This window comes from Halyomorpha halys, unplaced genomic scaffold, assembly GCF_000696795.3.
Source record: "Halyomorpha halys isolate HHAL.00 unplaced genomic scaffold, Hhal_1.1 Scaffold13.1, whole genome shotgun sequence".
NCBI lineage: Eukaryota > Metazoa > Arthropoda > Insecta > Hemiptera > Pentatomidae > Halyomorpha > Halyomorpha halys.
Window position 1 is genome coordinate 1,227,756 of NW_027104938.1, and position 19,456 is coordinate 1,247,211.

At 30.5% G+C, this 19,456-nt stretch overlaps 1 protein-coding gene and 1 long non-coding RNA gene across 2 annotated transcripts in view; one reads left to right on the plus strand and one right to left on the minus strand.

Moving 5' to 3' along the window:
* LOC106679538 (uncharacterized) overlaps nucleotides 1–19,456 on the minus strand; it is a 52,923-nt gene that overhangs the window by 13,345 nt on the left and 20,122 nt on the right. The window lies entirely within an intron of this gene.
* LOC106679528 (ATPase inhibitor mai-2, mitochondrial) lies at nucleotides 10,307–11,738 on the plus strand. The gene has a single exon (XM_014418746.2). It carries the CDS (start codon nucleotides 10,390–10,392, stop codon nucleotides 10,735–10,737), a length of 348 nt encoding a protein of 115 aa, XP_014274232.1. The 5' UTR covers nucleotides 10,307–10,389; the 3' UTR covers nucleotides 10,738–11,738.

Below are 19,456 nucleotides of genomic sequence, written 5' to 3' on the forward strand. Positions count from 1 at the left end.
TAAATTTTTGTTTATGAACAGCTTTATTGTGATGTTTAATTTTTTTGTTGGGTTCATTTTTAATTATTACATATCAATCGAAATGTTAGAAGACGAAAACCTTCGGACCACATTAAACCAATATATTTTAATATAAGATTATATAATTAATAAATATTTTAGAATAGTATTATTAAATATAATCCATATTTATATATCGTTTCGGCCTATTCTATTGGCACTTTACTAAGTGCTTTGAAAAGCAATAGAAGTCTTATTAGAATTAGGTTGATATTAGTGAAAAATAAAAGAATAAAAATGACAAACAATAAATATTGTGTATAATATTAATTTATATATTGTAGATATAAAAACACAAGTTAAAAAAAATTAAATAAATTATTACCAATACTTCCACGAGTTTCATATATGAAAATAGATTTTTAATAAATATTTCGCAAATATAAATGAGAAATGATTTAATTTATGTAATTTTAACAGTTATGTATTAATAATAAATCTTGTGTATAATATTAATTTATATAATGGTATAAAAACACAGGTAAAAAAAAAAATAATAAATTATAATCAATACTTCCATGAGTTGTAAATATGAAAATAGATTTTTAATAAATTTTTTTCCCAAAAATGAATGAGAAACCTATTTTAACAATTATGTAATGTAATGTTATGAGACATTTATGTAATTTTAACAGTTATGTATAAATAACAACTCTTGTATATAATATTAATTTATATACTGTAGATATAAAAATACAGGTAAAAAAAAATTATAATAAATAGTTCTATGAGTTGTATATATGAAAATAGATGATTTTTTTAATACATTTTTTCCAAATATGAATGAGAAACCTCTTCATTTATGTAATTTTAACATTTATGTGTATTTTACAATAATAAATCTTGTGGTAATATCAATTTATATAATATGGATATAAAACACAGATAAAAAAATTGAATAAATTATTACAAATACTTTTTTGAGTTTTATATATGAATATAGGTTTTAATACGGTGACTAGAGTTTAATAATGGAAATCTGTACTCATGTAAAATAATAATTTTTTTACTGTAAATGTGTTTATTATTATGATAATGAAAAAACAAATTATCTCAACTCTGATTTACAACTACCGGCAGCAAATATTTGAATATCAAAGTTACCAACCTTGTATATATCGTTACTAAAAAAATTTTTTTTTTCTTTTCATTAACTTCTTTCATACGGTGCTTTACTTTATTATTAATAGCTGTGCTATAATAAAAAAAAACAAGTATTCTCCGTAAATCTTCGTTTATAAAAATAGCAATCTTAACAATATCAAAAGTCAATACATTTGAAAAATATGGAACTTCAATAAATAAATTAAATGTGATTCTATAATTAAATCCAATCGAAGATTATTATAATAAATTATAAATTGGATTACTTTTGTTGACGGTATTGAAATTGATCGAAATTCGCAGAGCCATTTTTAATGTAACATTGGTGTCAAAATTTTGTCGTTTAGCATAAAAAATGTCTACGATTTTCTCCTTGTCCAGATTTTGTTTTATTTACGAAATTGGGTTCCACTAAATTAATTGTCTGTTTGCAGTGGCAATCGAACAGCTTGTGATGCGAGATGTCTCAATCATTCGCAACAAATGGAATCAAATTTTGAGATACTAACATTCAAGAGTATGTAACAGAAACATTTTACAGGCAACAACAACAATACAACAGATTCTAGAATGTGGAGGGAAACAGAAACGTTATTAAGGAAGGATTGAATGGAAACAGTCAAACATGTTGTTACTTAGAAATGGAGTGATTGAAAGCGAAATGCAGATTACTTCCCTTTGGTTCGATCAATCCGTTTCTAGAAAACGAAAGTGTCAAAGCAAGTTATTGGAAAACCTAATGCAGTTGTTCTGTATATAAGAAATATTTTATTCTTTTTTCATGTTATGCTTGTAACATAATAATAAAATACCTCCCATTATTTATTTATAATCTCTATAAGAATATTTTATACAAATTACGTAATGAAGAGAATAGTATGATAGTATTTCCTAATTATGTACAATATTCGGCAAGAAGAAAAGATTAGTCCACTAAACCATTTATATGGATATATATATTTTTAAAATTTATTTATTAATATTTACGACCATACATAAAATACATCAGGTAAATTTAAAGTAAAATCATAATGGTATGGTACACGCATGTAGAGAAACTACCCATTGGTAGCACTCTAAAAACATTTTTACAATATAAGGTTTCGAGGCCATCTTCTTTTCAGACCCCTCGGAGCATTGTCCGGAATAAAAGAGGAAGCAAGATTAGAAACTAATGGGTTTGAGTGGTTAGGGAGTTTATAATGGAAGGATTGATATCTGGTTCGGCCTAGATCGGTTACATTAAGGCCTTGTAGATTATTTTATTTGTGACAAAGTAAGGAGCATTTAGGATTTCACGAAGATTTTGGATTGTAAAGATTGGATACGAGAGGAATTCGAAGGTTTAGTGGGCATTATTATTGTCATGTAGATCAGTCTTTTGTAATGAATTGGGAGTTTAGACCGTTTGTCTAGTAAGTGCTGTAATAGTCGAAATCGACGTGCATCCTGTCTTTTTAGTCTTGAGTGAGGATTCCAGGTAAGTCGTTTTTCCAGATGTAGTCCAAGGCAGCGGATCTGTTCGACAGCGGTAAGGGTAACATAATTGAAGTATATTGTAGGGCAGTCAGTAGGTTTTTTTGGGATTTGTTTACCAATCCAATTACGACACCAATCTTCGAGGGCTGTGAGTTATGAGTTATATGGATATAAATCTGAAAGTGTATGATATACAATGAAATTTCTCTACAACGGAAAACCCTCTTAAACGGAATTTATTTTGGGGAAAAGTTATTAGTACATAGTGCTGTTTTATTATTTTTTCTCCTTAATATATCAGAGATTTAACAAAAAATATACATTACGTATTTTAGGCACATAAAAATTTTATATAGGGTGTTTTTTTAAGCCCGATAGAACTTGAAATTGTAAAAAATAACACAAAAAATTAAATTGTAATCAAAATTTTTTTTTATTCGAAAGATCAATACGTGACATTAACATTTGAAAATGATTTTGGGCATATGGGCACCGCGGCTGTTCTTGACGAAGCGCATTCTGTAAAATTGTGTTCAGCGATGAGGCGCATTTTTGGCTTAACGGGTTTGTTAATAAGCAAAATTGCCGCATATGGTCGTGCGATTTGACACCTCTCGATTATTTCCTGTGAGGCTACGTGAAGTCACTGGTTTATGCTGATAAACCAGCAACAATTGACGCCTTGGAGGCCAGCATTGTTCGTGTTATTCGTGACATACGGCCAGCAGTGCTCGAAAAAGTGCCCCAAAATTGGACGTCCAGAATGCGCTTCGTCAAGAACAGCCGCGGTGCCCATATGCCCGAAATCATTTTCAAATGTTAATGTCACGTATTGATCTTTCGAATAAAAAAAAAATTTTGATTACAATTTAATTTTTTGTGTTATTTTTTACAATTTCAAGTTCTATCGGGCTTAAAAAAACACCCTATATTTACTGAATCATAAATTAACTCTTATGTCAAATTACTGATAAAATATATCTTATTCATAAATTATATTTCATATTAAAATGAAAAAGAAGGGAAAAAATACTTTTTTTTTTAAAGCACATTAATTAAATCATTCATTTCAAGAATATTCCTATGTAGGTTACGAGTACTAGCTGCTTCATAAAAAAATCTTTATTTAGTTATAAAATCTTCTTGTAGGGCATTTCAATTTTTTTTATTTATTAATCTTTACAACTGTACAAAAAAACAAAAACACAATAAATAAATTTAAGGAAGGTTTTGAAGACTTGATAGTCTTGGAAAGGAACCCCCCCAATAGTGGTACTTCAAACATTAATTTAAATTAGAAAGTTCCGTGGCCATCTTCTGTTCAGGCGCCTCGGAATATTATCAGGAATTGTTAAAGATAAGATATTAAGAACTGATGGGTTAGGATGGTTAAGGAGTTTGGAATAAGGACAAAATCTGCAACGAAAGGGATGTTCAGGTCTTTAGTGATGAGTTTATTTGTGACGTAACAAGGAGCATCAAGGATTTTGGATTGTAATGATTGGATACAGAGGAATTTGGTTTGGTAGAGCCCCAGATCTTAATTCAGTGTGTCCAAATTGAACTGATTATCATAGTCTATAATAGTTGTTTGTTGTGAATGGGAAGATTAGAGCGTTTGTCAAGTAAGTGTTATAATAATCGAAGTCTACGAGCACTTTCTTGCCGTTTCAATCTAGGATTCCAAGGAAGTTTTTTGTCAAGTTGGAATCTTCAACAGGTGCTGGTAGGATATTTAAAAAAAGATGCCGTTAAAGACGGAGAGTAAAGTTGATCCTGGTTGGCTTTTTCAGAATTTATTTTGATTCGGCAGTTTTTTACACCATTCTTGAATAAATGTTATGCGTGTCTGTAAACTTTGAGATGCCGTAGTAGGATCATTGTTTACACGCAGTATTCATGTTTCATCAGCGTATGTTGTCAAAACTGTGTTTGGATTGAGATATCAGCTGTATAATCCGTATAGAGAATGGGGACCTAAAATACTACCTTGAGAAACACCGATTTAATGAAAAAAGAGAGAAAAGTGAGCTAGATTATGATTTACTTTAAAGGTTCTATCAGAGAGGTAGGAGAGGATTGAAGAAAATATTTTGGGGAAGGAATTGATGAAGTTTATAGAACAAACTCGGTCAAAAGCTTGTTCAACGTCGAGAAAGACTCCCGTGCAGTATATCCCGCACTCCAATGTGGAAGAAAAAACATCCACCAGAAAAATACACAATCCAACTGTTGTATAGTTTCGATTTTTAAGTCAGAAAAAAGCTTTTTAGATTCATCCCTCATTAACGAGCACCTTCCTGCAACGGACAAAATCATCTCCTAGATTTCTGTTATACAAAAGTTTAATTGTATTATTAATCGCCGTTTGAAATACTTAGAAGCGACTAGTTGGAGAGAAATTAATCATAAAATGGAGATAAGTAAATCCTAATTATATGTTTTTTTAAAATTTCTACGGGTATTGCTAAGGATATAACACATTTATTTCTTTAATTTAAGAAGATGTTCAGGGTTGCGGTAAAAAAAGTCTGCCAAATATAGGTAGGAAGACTAAAAAATGGAGGCTGTTTAAAAACCTTAAAAAAACATTAATTTTTCATTCGGAGATTTATATCATAAAAACTGCCAACAACACTAGAAAATCTAAGAGAACATTATTTAAATAAGAGTAAATTAACTGAAATATTAGCCCTAAAAGAGCTATTTACGTCCAATAGTTCTCGAGATATAGCTTTTTAAAAAGCATAATTTCTTAAAAATCTACTATAACTATAATGAAGTTTCTAACCTTTACCTTTGTAGGAATAGTAGTTTTTATGTTATTTGCTAAAATAAATTGATTTATAGTTGTTCAGACAATAAATTTGATTTATGAAAAACTTTATTTCAGAAACCATTGGACGTACCGATGTCGGCCAGCGCTCAAATTAAAGCTAGTTAAATTTACTAAAATAGTTAATTTTGTTTACCTTTGTAGGAGTAGTAGTTTTTATGATATTTGAAAAAATAAACTCACAAAACGTTAATGACACTTATCTTCTTAGGGGTAGTAGTTTTTATGATATTCACATATGAATATAAATTTAGCAAATGAAAATTTGTCCGAACAACTATAATTCAATTTATTTTAGAAAATTTCATGTAAACTACTACTCCTACGAAGATAAACATCATAAACTACTTTATAGCTCATTAAACTATCTTTAATTTAAGTGCTAATAGACATCTGTACGTCAAATAGTTTTTGAGAAAGTAATTTTTCAAAATAAATTGACTAACTACTTATCTTTCAGTGTACAACATTTTTATGAACTGTTGCTTTTTAAAAAGCTATTTCTCGAAAACTATTTAACGTAAATAAATCTATTCGGGCTCATATTGTTATTATCGATTTATCGATAGGATAAACAGGTAACCTAATTAACCTATCGCTTAGAACAGCTCTGGTGAAGCCCTGCAAAGTGGGGCGAAACGTCGGACATTAAATAGTTGGAAACTATTTGTTCTTTTTTTACCGCAACCCTGACCATCTTCAGTTTCATATTTAAGTTTTACGGTCAACTATATATATATCTTTACTTTAAGAAAGGCTGAACGAATATCGTAATATTAGATAAGTGTCGGAAAGGAGTTAAAGAATCAAAAGATTGATACTAATTGAAATTTAGAAGATAGATTAGCCATCAGTTCAGATACGATAATTGCTACGTTACGTGCTCTAAGAACATTTCCAACCAAGTTCTGAAGTAATAGGAACAATCAGCAATTGAAATGGAATTGTTATACATTAGTAATTTCAACTAAATCAAGTAGAAATATAATAAATAAATTAAGAAATATAAACAAGTAGAAATATAAATATTATATAATATAATAAGTAGAAATATAATTTAATTTATTTATTTTTTAAAATATAATTATGAGATTTAAATAATTTCATTTTATACAAGCAGACCCAGAAATACTTCGCAATCGCAAGATTTAGGTATGCAGATAGGTTAATTAAATACAATTGAAATGTTTATATTATTTATTATATTTAATTATTTAACTAAGAGTAGGAAATTTGAGTAGGAAGCTTGAGTAGGAAGAGCCCAAGAGGAGAAAAAAGTCAGTTATCTCACCCCAATTTTTGATTACTTCAATGAAAACTATGTATAATTACTTGGCAGACTAAGTATAGGTAGGGGGAATAAAAAATGGCGGCTGTTTCAAAGCAATAAAAAAACTAATTTTTCATTCGGAGATCTATATCTTAAAAAGTAGCAACAACACAAGAAAACCTAAGAGAACGTCATTTAAAGAAGAGTAAATTTGCTAAAATCTGAGCCCTAATAGAGTTATTTACGTTAAAGAGTTTTTTATAACTCTTTTTAAAAAGCAACATTTCATAAAAATTTTGTACAGAACGTACTGAAAGATAAGTATTTAATGAATTTATTTTGAAAAATTTATTTCTCAAAGACCATTTGTACAGATGTCTATTAGCACTCAAATTAAAGCTAGTTTAATGAGCTATAAAGTAGTTTATGATGTCTATCTTCGTAGTAGTAGTTTACATGAAATTTGCTAAAATAAATTGATTTATAGTTGTTCGGACAAATTTTCATTTGCTAAATTTATATTCATATGTGAATATCATATATAAACTACTACCCCTACGAAGATAAGTGTCATAAACTATTTTATAGTAAGTTAAATTTCCTTTATTTTGAGTGTTGGCAAACATATGTGTGTCTTATGGATCTAGAGATATATTTTTCAAAAATCCAGCATTTTATACGAACAACTAGAAATTAGCGTTTTGTGAGTTTATTTTGTCAAATATCATAAAAAACTACTACTCCTACAAAGATAAACATCATTAACTATTTTGTAGCAAATTTAACTAGCTTTAATTTGAGTGTTAATAGACATCTGTACGTCACATAGTTCCTGAGTTATTCTCAAAATAAATTCACTAACTACTAATCTTTTAGTAGATATTTAAGAAATCTTGCTTTTTAAAAAGCTATATCTCGAGAACTATTGATTATAAATAGCTATATTAGGGCTAATATTTCAGCAAATATACTCTTCTTTAAATATTGTTCTCTTACATTTTCTAGTGTTGTTGGTAGTTTTTAAGATATAGAGCTCCAAATAAAAAATCAATGTTTTTTTTAAGAATTTGAAACAGCCGCCATTTTTTAATCCCCCTACCTATACTTGGCAGACTCATAAATTTTGACTAGTAATTATACCTAGTTTTCATTAAAGTAATAAAAAATTGGGGTGAGATAACTGCCTTTTTTTTCCCCGGCTCTTGTACTAATCGTCCTAGATTGTCCAACAACATATCTAAAAGCCACCCATATCCGTATCTAGCGACTACAAAACATTGAAGATATATTGAACATTGATAGTGAGGCCAAATTGAACAGACTATATAATTACATTGTAACAATATGTAATAAGTTTAACTTTGTATGTGACATATAAATTTTATTATATAAATAGTTTTCGAAGCCAATTAATATCTTCATTTCTATCACGCTTTCGTTTATTTAAAAGAATTCTCATTATTTTAAGTTAAATATAATGGAGCAATGAATATTATGTTATTAGTTGTGTATTATCCAATCTGTTTTTTTTTTTTTTGTTTTTTTTTTATTGTTTTGTTATAAAGAACTTATCTTATAAAGTCATATCTATCTATATTTAATTATTTACTCATTGGATTAATGATTGAATCAATTTCTTACTATATCAATTTAGTTTGCTTATATAAGTATATATACAATATGTAATATCATTTAAAAAATATATATGGTAAAGAAAAGGGAAATAAGTTCAATACTACTCAACAAATCTACTCCAGGAGTGGTTTAGGGCTCCATAAATTATGGCAAAGCGGCACAAACCGGTTCTAATATTTCGCCCTTAAAAAAGGTGACATTCAGCTTTCCAACTGTTGTATCTACGTTTGTACTGCATATTATATGAACAATAGTTACCATAAGATGAAAATAAAATTCTCCAAATGAATCAAAGTTAAAAATATTTAATGAGGTATGGATAGTTATAATAAAAATATTTATTAATCCCGACGTTTCGACCTGAGTTTCAGTTCTTCAAGGCTATAGAACAAAAGAGATAACAACCATCATTTAGAGAAACATAAAATTGAAAAGAAATAGTATACAATCGAATTTGGAATTATACAAAATATTTAATTGAATAATAAATAATAAATAAATTGATAATTGAGTAATAAAAAATAATTGACTGATAATGGAATTAGACGGTTACAGATTGATAACAGTGAAATATGAAATATAATATTATGTAGGTAAGAAGATATCAATAATATAAGATATGTAAGTAGTGTCTAAAAAACTGAAAACAAATTTGAATCTACAAATTGAACATTAAGTTTTTTAGACACTAATTACATATCTTCTTAACTACATGATATTATATTTCATCATTCACTGTTATCAATCTGCTACTGTCTAATTTCATGATTATCAATCAATTATTTTTTATTATTCAATTATTAATTTTTTATTATTTATTATTAAATTCAATATTTTGTATTATTCCAAATTCGATTGAATGCTATTTCTTTTCAATTTTATGTTTCTCTAAATGATGGTTGTTATCTCTTTTTTTCTACAGCCCTGATGAAGACCTGAAACCTAGGTCGAAACGTCGGCATACATTAAATTTTTTTTTATTTATGTTTTTCTTTGCTGACCGCACAAGGCGACCATTTCCAATAAATTAAAAATATTTACTTTTTAATTTCTTTGAAAAATGATATCTAAAGGCTTCAAACGAATGCTAAAAAGGAATATTTCTTAATACTATTCCGGAAAAAATATATATATCGTAGACCTACTTTAATTCAAGTCTCATTACATTTTTAAAAAATATTAATGAATAAAAAATTATTTAATGCAAGTAGTTATATTATAAACAGTTTTCTTATTCTTCAGGAAGAGAAAATTCGACTGTCATGTAATAAACATGTAGAAAATGTATACGTTCTGAGCAAAGGGCCGAAAATTCTTAATTTTTTAAACAAATTTTTATTTTTACTGGAGTATCCTGAATTTTCTACAACCTTCCTGGGAAAATCCTTCACAATCAGATGAACGGTATACCAGTCCATAAAGTACGAACCAACAAATATTAATTTTATATGTTAGATTAAAATCCAGTACTAAATTAAATAATTCCCTTTCCAAATAATTCGTTCTGTAATGTTCTTATACACGAGTTGTGTATGAAGTGCGCCTTTAACTTATGGCCGGGAGTTACTTCACTTTTGATTGGCTGGTTGGGTATTTTAAGTGGACTGTATTGAAAATGAATTGTGACGAAAATAAGGTATAAAGTAACAGAAAGAGAATTTGTTTACAATCGATAGGTTGGTTCAAGAGAGAATATTAAATGTTAAATATCTATGGTAACATACAGGATAGGAAGGGTGGCCGAAACAATACGTTTATGGTTGAAGTTTGTTAATTAATTTTGATTATGGTCTATCAAAACTGTGCTTTATTTTTACATTTCTTTTCTTTTTTTAAATATTGCAATTTCTACTGCTTTGATAATTATTATAATCGATTATATAATTATAAATATTATTATTAGCTTCCAATAAAAATCTCATTCCCATATGATCATTAAAAATGTAAAAAAAAAAAAAAAAATTCATAAAAAGAGGTTTCAAATAGAAACCATATCTCGAGAAAGATGAATAGGTTTCTGCTTCACATATTTAGACCTCGGCTCAGTCCTAAAGCAGTAGGTTCCAATTGCACGAGTGAATTATCAACTGGCTTAGGAGACCCTGGATCAGGAGCTGGGAAGGGAGGTGGCGGAGGAGGATCCATCAGGAACACCGGTGGAGCCTTCGGAAAGCGCGAAGCGGCCTTCGAAGGAGAGTACTTCCACAAGATGCAGAAGAAACAGCTCCAGAAGTTGAAGGAAATGTTGGAGACAGCAGAAGGTGACTTGGAAAAGGCAAAAGAAGCGGTGAAGAAGACGAAACAACGGATCAAAAATATTAAAAAAGGTAGCGATGACGATGTAGAAAAGTAATTGATGATTATAAAAGAAAATGGATGGGAGAATAAAGCCATGGGAGTTGTTATTAAGGTTTGTATTCAAAAACAAAATCATACACACAATGTCTCACTATAAGTTAATAAGTTAATCTCTCTAATATTTTGAATTTTTATTTCAATTTCTTTGAGTCATAACAGTAGCTTATGCTACCATCTTCTAAGGGTATTATTAATTTTCTAACCATCAGTTCTTGTCCCGCAATCTCGAATTTCAAATAGAATAGGTTATATATATATTTTTTCTCGTCTTGAAGGCGTAAATACCAAAAAAACATTATTTATTGTTCACCGTTTTTAAAACTTTGAACATAAACGGTATGGAAAATGAGAGGGGAAAAAAAAATGTGAAATAATAAAAATAAAATTTTTTCTAAGAATATGCCATAATGATTTTTCTTTTTTCGACACTCTATACAAATTTCAGTTATAATTATGACACCTAAATCAATATATTTCTCATTGTTGCGTATATTTCCGATTCGCGCATTTAAGACGCATAGGATCAAAAACCTGCCCCACATGAAATTGTAAAGATAAATACTTCTTACTATAGGAAATACCAGAATCAGGGTCTGAAATAAGGATGGAAGATAAGGAATGCCTTTTAGAGACAGCTACTGTTATGAACCAGCAGAATTTAAATCAAAATTCCAAAAATTGTTGAGGTTAGAAGGGAAGGTGAACGTGTATATTATTCCATCTGTTCCAAGTTAAATGTAACTTTGCCATCAATTTTGGCCCAACTCATCTCAAATTACAGCCTTTCCAAATCTATTTAATTATCCCAAATCAAAGTTAACCCTTTCCGAAAGATCTAAAACCCTTTAAAGAACAAGACTGTACTCCAGGAACGGTAAAAGAAAAACCAGCGGATCCAAAGATATCAAAATTGTTAGAAAAGAAGATGAAAGTGAGAGAAACGCGAAAGGTGACGTCTTCTAAGAGTTGTAATAAAGATTTCTATTTTGAAATCAATTCCTTCTTTTATTTAATACTAACTGTTTAATGCTTTGCTATTGCTATATTTGAGGATGTATATAGATTTAATGAACATAATTGATAGTCTGTTATGAATTATTGTGTTTAGTTAAAATTAAACATTTTTTTTTTTTAATAATTTATTTATTGTTATTTACAACTGTATACACATATATACAAGTAAATTTGCTGTAGGTGACATAGTGACATGATACAAATATGTGGAGAATCTACCCACTGATAGAACTCCAATAACATTTCTAGAGGAGAAGATCTCGAGGCCATCTTCTTTTCAGACGCCTAGAAGGATTATTAGGTAATGAAGGAGAAGCCAGGTTAGAAACAAGTGGATTTGTGTGGTTGAGAATTTTGTTATGAAAGGAACGGTATCTGGATCTGGCCAAATCGGCAACATATGGAACATTGAGGTCCTGATGGATGACTTGATTTGTGACAAAGTAAGGAGCGTTAAGGATTTTGGATTGTAAGGATTGGATTCTGGAGGAATTTGATGGTTTAGCGAAGCCACAAAGCTCAACTCCGTATGTCCAGATAGGCCTTATAATAGTCATGTAAATCAGTCTTTTGTGATGGATTGGCAATTTAGACCGTTTGTCTAGTGAATGTTTCAATAGTCAGAATCTAGGAGCAGTTTCTTGTCGTTTTAGTCTTGTATGAGGATTCCATGTCAGTCGTTTGTCGAGATGTAGTCCTAAGTAACGGATCTGTTCGACAGGAATAAGTGGGGTATTATTAAAGGATACTGTAGGGCAAGAGGTCATGGGTTTACGTCGAAGGGTAAATGTGATTCGGTGGGATTTATTGGAATTTATTTTAATCCTCCAATTTTGGCACCATTCTTCAAGGATGGTGATGTTGGATTGGAGGGTTTGGGATAAGGATTGGGTTAAGGATCATTGTTCAATGACAATAGACATGTGCCATCGGCATACGTGGTGAGGATAGTGTTACGATGGGTTGGGATGTTAGCTGTGAAAACTGTATAAAGGATAGGATCAAGGATACTACCCTGAGATACTTAAATGAAAATCCTCCAGTTATAAAATGTGATGGTTTGTTCACATCTAGCTGTGGGCCTGCGTGCATGTATTTGGTTTTTAAAAATTAAACATTGAAAAAATACATTATCATATGGTTTGGCAACATAAATTGAAACAATACAAGCTATAAGGAGTGAAACAGAAATTTTTATTAAAAAAATTACTTTTTTTCCACTTGGGAATTCGGGGATTTCATTATCTTTAAACCTTCTAATTGTTGTTGTTGTTGGCTGGGGCTTTAGAGCGTAAAATCCTGAGGTCACCAATGCTCATGTTTCGCACTTTATAATTCTATTTCAAGATTTGAAACTCTCTAAGTAATTACGAAAACAATTTAAATAATTATTTTTTTTAAAATTATTTAGTACGTATAACAAACTTTCGGGTTTAAATCTTATTCAAAAGGGTCGTAAACCTCTCCCCTACAGTATCCTTTCTAAATACTCCACTAACGCCTGTTGAATAGAATCGATACTTAGGATTCCGTCTTGACAAGAGACTTACTTGGAATCCACCCACAAGACTGAAACGACAAGAAACTGCTCGTAGATTCCGATTGCTACAACACTTGACAAACGCTCTGAACTTCCCATTCACTACAAAAAAATAGTATACACTACGATAATCGGACCAATTTGGACATATGGAATTGAGCTCTGGGGCTCCACCAAACCATCAAATTCTTCCTGTATCTGATCGTTACAATCCAAAATCCTACGTAAAATCCTTGATGCTCCTTATTACGTCACAAATAAACTCAGTCACATAGACCTTAACATCCCATTCGTTGCAGATTTGACCCAAAAGCGTCTTTTCATTCCGAACTCCTTAACCATCATAACCCATTAATTCTTAATGTTTCATCCTTAACAATCCCTGATAGTCCTCCGAGACTTCTGAAAAGAAGATGGCCACGGGACCTTCTAATTTAAATTAATGTTTGAAGTACCACCAATGGATGGTTCCTTCCCAAGATTTTCAAGTGTATATGAAACATAAAACATATTTACCTATTGTATTATTTTGTACAGTTGTAAATTACATTAAATAAATAATTTTTAAAAAAAAATTCAAAAGGCTATTCCTTTTTAAGAAAACCAAAACATCATTCAGAGCATCCGATACACTCGGTCCTACTCCCAATCAACTCAAGTTCGCGGAATAAAAATGACATCCTTCAAATATGTAACTGATCGTAAGTACACTGTTGCATTATTGAAATTTTGGCGGTGGTTGCTTATTGATTAGATATGTATGAGTTAAATTCGTAAGACCTGATTCGATGTAGTCCATGGTTTAATGGTTTTTTTAATAGTTTTTAATTTCATTCCACATGGCTTGCCAACTAGATGATATTTCATTTTTCATCGGAAGACTTACTTCTTGGAGTGTCATGGCCGCGCCCTGACCTGGAAGAGCAAGTGCTTGTTTACCTTCTAATTTTTTTAATATTTATTTATTGCTATTTACAACTGTACATTATAATACATTTAGTAAATCTGATCTAAGTTAAATTGGAGTGTTACAGGCGTGTATAGAAACTACCCATTGGTAGCACTCTAATGGCTGTGTGAGATAGCAACCTGATGTATTTGGGCAGCATAGATGAATAAAGTATTTCTCTATGTTACCTGGACTGAGAGCTTCAATGAAAGACTTTCCTCTTGCCAGTATAATATGCGCTGGGAAAATTATTTTTGGGTTGGAAAGATTATTTACAGAAATATGTTTTATGTCAATATTTAACAAATAATGTATGTATTATAGAGAACGAAAATGTAATGAATATATATATATATATGAACAAAACGAAAGAATGATTAAACAAATCAATTTTATGCATTGATAAAAAAGCTTAATACTTTGCAAACACTTAAAACTAATTTTATAATAAAAACCAAAAGGAAAATGTCTTCAATGCGCCTTGAGCAAATGTGCATGTTATGCATAATGTTTATATTTAACCTCACCGGATGACAGCTGAGAGTTCTGGAAGCACGCAGAATAGGGGGGGGCTGTGTGAGAGAAGTGGCTTGGCCAAAAGTCTACCATGTTCTTACCATGGAGCCTGCAAAACTACAAGGAAAACTCAAACTGCATAACAATGTCATCATAGCTAACAATCGTGGATTACCTCTCCTTTCTCGTCAAAAGATCGCACCGCTTTTTGTTTACAATCACATGTTTACTTTAGTAAACAAATGTCTTATATTCAAAATGAATCGATTTCACAAATTTACTGAACTAACAAAACATTATATCATTTTTAATTTAATGTTGCTACCTATACAGGAGACATTCCAACCAATCCTAACACTATCCTCACCACGTATACCGATGACACATGTGTGCTCGCAGTTAATAATAACCCTTTAATTGCGTCCCAAACTCTTCAATCCCACATCACAGCCCTCGAAGAATGGTGTAATTGGAGGATTAAAATAAATGCCAACAAATTACCTTTACTCTACGTCGTAAACCTACTGACTGCCCTGCAGTATACTTCGATAATATTGCCCTTACCCCTGTTGAACAGATCCGCTACCTTGGACTACATCTGGACAATCGACTAACCTGGAATCCTCACACAAGACTGAAAAGACAGGAAACTGCACGTCGATTTCGACTATTACAGCACTTACTAGACAAACGGTCCAAACTTCTAATTCATTACAAAAGACTGATTTACATGACAATTATAAGGCCTATCTGGACATACGGCGTTGAGCTCTGGGGCTCCACTAAACCTTCGAATTCCTCTCGTATCCAATCCAAAATCCTTCGTAAAATCCTAAATGCTCCCTACTTTGTCACAAACAAAATCATCCACAAAGACCTTAATTTTCCATTTGTAACCGATCTAGCCCGAACCCATTAGTTTCTAAACTTGCTTCCTCTATTATTCTGGACAATCCTCCGAGGTGTCTGAAAAGAAGATGGCCTCCAGACCTTATATTGTAAAAATGTTTTTAGAGTGCTACCCCATTGGGTAATTTCTCTACATGCTTGTACCATACTTTTATGATTTCCTCAAATTACATGATGTATTTATGTACAGTTGTAAATATCAATAAATAAATTTAAAAAAAAAAATGTTGCTACAACAATATAGATTGAACACTATTGAAACTTCGATATCAACAAATATATAGTTGAAGTGATAAGACGGTAACTATAGTAACATAAATTATAACAGCTGTCTGCGATGTATAATCTTTAATAATGGTCCGATTTAGGTAAGTTTTTCTTATTCTTTAAGACAATTTGATTATCTATGATATTGTCATATATTTACTACATAAAATATGAACAGTTTATACAATTACCCCCATTGTGCTTCAATATTAGTTGTATATTGAAAACATTCATACCGACTCACCTATTAAAGTTTTGTAAACATTTTTTTTAGGAGTGAAGCAAAGTTAATATTCACTTTTAGCACCTCAAGAAACCCTCAGATACGAATTGACTACATAAACCTTCCCCTGGTAACAGAGAACATCTCGAAAAAACTGCACGTAAATCAGTCCATTAATTCAAAAGTTTATTGAGGAAAATGATTCGACCATTCCCTTTTATATATATAGACTACTGAATTAAATTTGACTAAAAATTGTTGTTTAAATATAACCTATTCCTAAACTAAATTTTATGTTTCCTAAGTGTCTGTTCCAATTCAATAACTACTGACTGTACAGAACTGTTTGGAACTTACGCAGTAGGGCTGGGTTTAATAATGACAAACAAAACGAATGAACAGCTTGGTTCGAATCTGAATGTCGCAGATAATTATTTATTCAATCAAATCAGTAACAAGGTTGAAATAATCTACGACGAGGAACACCCAACTCCTATAAAGTGGGTTCCGGGTCCTTCAAATCGGTGCAATCCCAATGAGATATCCACTATTGGTCAATAAACCGTACTACCTCATAGTACAAGAACCGAGAAGAAAAAAAGGCAGTTATCACACCCCAATTTTGGATTTCTTTAATGAAAAATATGTATCATTACTAGTCAAAATTGATGAGTCTGCCATGTGTATGTAAACAAAATGGCGACTTTTTAAAACCTTAATTTTTTATTCGGAGCTCTATATCTAAAAAAGTACCAACAATACTAGAAAATCTAAAAAGAACAATATTTAAAGAAGAGTAAATTTTCTGAAATATGAGCTCTAATGGAGATATTTACGTCCAATAGTTCTCGAGATATAGCTTTTTAAAAAGCAAAATTTCTCTTAAATCTACTGAAAGATTAGTAGTTAATTAATTTATTTTGAAAATTCTATATCTAAGGAACTATGTCGTACAAATGTCTATTAGCACTCAAATTAAAGCTAGTTTAATGGACTATAAAGAAGTTTCTGAACTTTACCTTCGTAGGAATAGTAGTTTTCATGATATTTGCTTAAATAAATTGATTTATAGTTGCTCGGACATTAAGTTTGATTTATGAAAAACTTCATTTCAGAAGCCATTGGACGATGTCTGCCAGCACTCAAATTAAAGCTAGTTAAATTTACTACAAAATAGCTAATTATGTTTATCTTTGTAGGAGTAGTAGTTTTTATGATATTTGACAAAAGAAACTCACAAAAACGCAAATTTCTAGTTGTTCGTATAAAATGTTGGATTTTTGAAAAAATATATTTTTAGATCCATAAGACGCACCTATGTCTGCCAACATTCAAAATAAAGGAAATTTAACTTACTATAAAGTAGTTTATAACACTTATCTTCGTAGGGGTTGTAGTCTTTATGATATTTTCAAAGATTTTATTCGAATAACTAGACATTAACATTTTGTAAATTTATTTTATAAAATATCATCAACTACTACTACTCCTACGAAAATAAACATTTATTTAGCTTTAATTTGAGTGCTGGCAAACATCTTTAAATCTTATGGTTCCTGAGATATTTTCTTTCACAAATCAAAATTGGGGTGAAATAACTGTCTTTTTTCTCCTCTTGGGCTCTTGTACTAATACAACTGCCATCCTAAGCAATCCCAGTATTATTCTCTCCACGTATGTGAGCTCAAAGTTAATAATAACCCTATAATTGCATCACTAACTCTCTAATCCTTATCAGAACCCTTGAAGAATTGTGTCAAAAATGGAGGAATAAAATAATTCCCATTTACTCTTCGTCGTAAACCTACTGACTGGCCTATAGTATCGTTTAATAATGTTGCTCTTACCCCTTTCGAAAATATCCGGAACTCGGACAGGAATATGTCTTGTTAAGACTCCGAGGAAGAAGCCCCGATTTCAGAAATAACTATAAATCAATTTATTTTAGAAAATTTCATGAAAACTATTACTCCTACGAAGATAAACATCTTAAGCTACTTTATAGCTCCTTAAACTAGCTTTAATTTGAGTGCTAATAGACATCTGTACGTCAAATGGTTTTTGAGATATAAATTTTTCAAAATAAATTTACTATCTACTGATCTTTCAGTACGTCCCATACAACATTTTTATGAAATGTTGCTTTTTAAAATGCTGTATCTCGATAACTATTAAACGTAAATAACTCTATTAGGGCTCATATTTTAGCAAATTTACTCTTCTTTAAATGATGTTCTCTTAGGTTTTCTTGTATCTTAAAAAGTAGGAACAAACTTTTTAAGATATAGAGCTTCGAATGAAAAATTTGTTTTTTTTATCTCTTTGAAACAGCCACCATTTTTTATTGCTCCTACCTATACTTGGCAGACCTATCAATTTTGACTATTAATTATATATAGTTTTCATTATAGTAATCAAAAATTGGACTGTGATAACTGCCTTTTTTCTCCTCTTGGGCTCTTGTACTAATATGTTTGATTTAGCTTAATCAAAATCAAACAATCAATAGAGTTCATTTAATCTATATACATCCACAAATATAGCAACAGCGAAGTATTGCCGGACCTGATTGTAATAAATAAATTAATGTGTGTTCCAACTATTTGATTAATGACATGTTAACATTAATATTCATAATTATTGAGTGAATACAGAGTGATTACCTTGAGCACTAAGACTCAGCATATTCCACAGTTGCAATGGATTAACGGTACAAGTACGTTATTCTATTAGCAAATTTGAATTGTCTTTATACGTAAAAAACTAACCTCATTAAATGGGCTAGCATAGACAAATTTGTTTTAATGTCATCCCAATCAGAAAAATACTGCAGTGTCAGATCTGGAGAGTATAACAATAACACACATTCTATGCCGTTCGTCACTGCTGCTGTGAAAAAAAGACCCCAACCCTGTCTTATTGCTCAAGGTAATCACTTTAAACAACATTTAATATAAATACTAACATTTCAAGTATTTGGAACACTTATGTCAATAAAGGTATCAAAATAGTAAAAGAAAACTATTTATGGTTAACCAACGGTTCGCCCAACTTTTCAGGGCTTCGTAAGAGCTAAATGAAAAAATAAGATACAAATATTGTAAGAACTGACAGAAATTTTGTTTTTTAATTTATTTATTGCTATTTACAACTGTACATTATAATACTAATAATAAGTTATAATACTAAGTTAAATTGGAGTGTTACAGGCGTGTAGAGAAACTACCCATTGGTAGCACTCTAATGACATTTTAGATTAGCTGGTCTCGTGGCCATCTTCTTTTCAGGCGCCTCGG

Coding starts and splice junctions, on each gene's coding strand:
- LOC106679528 (XM_014418746.2), top strand. CDS start 10,390: ATGAATAGGTTTCTGCTTCACATATTTAGACCTCGGCTCAGTCCTAAA.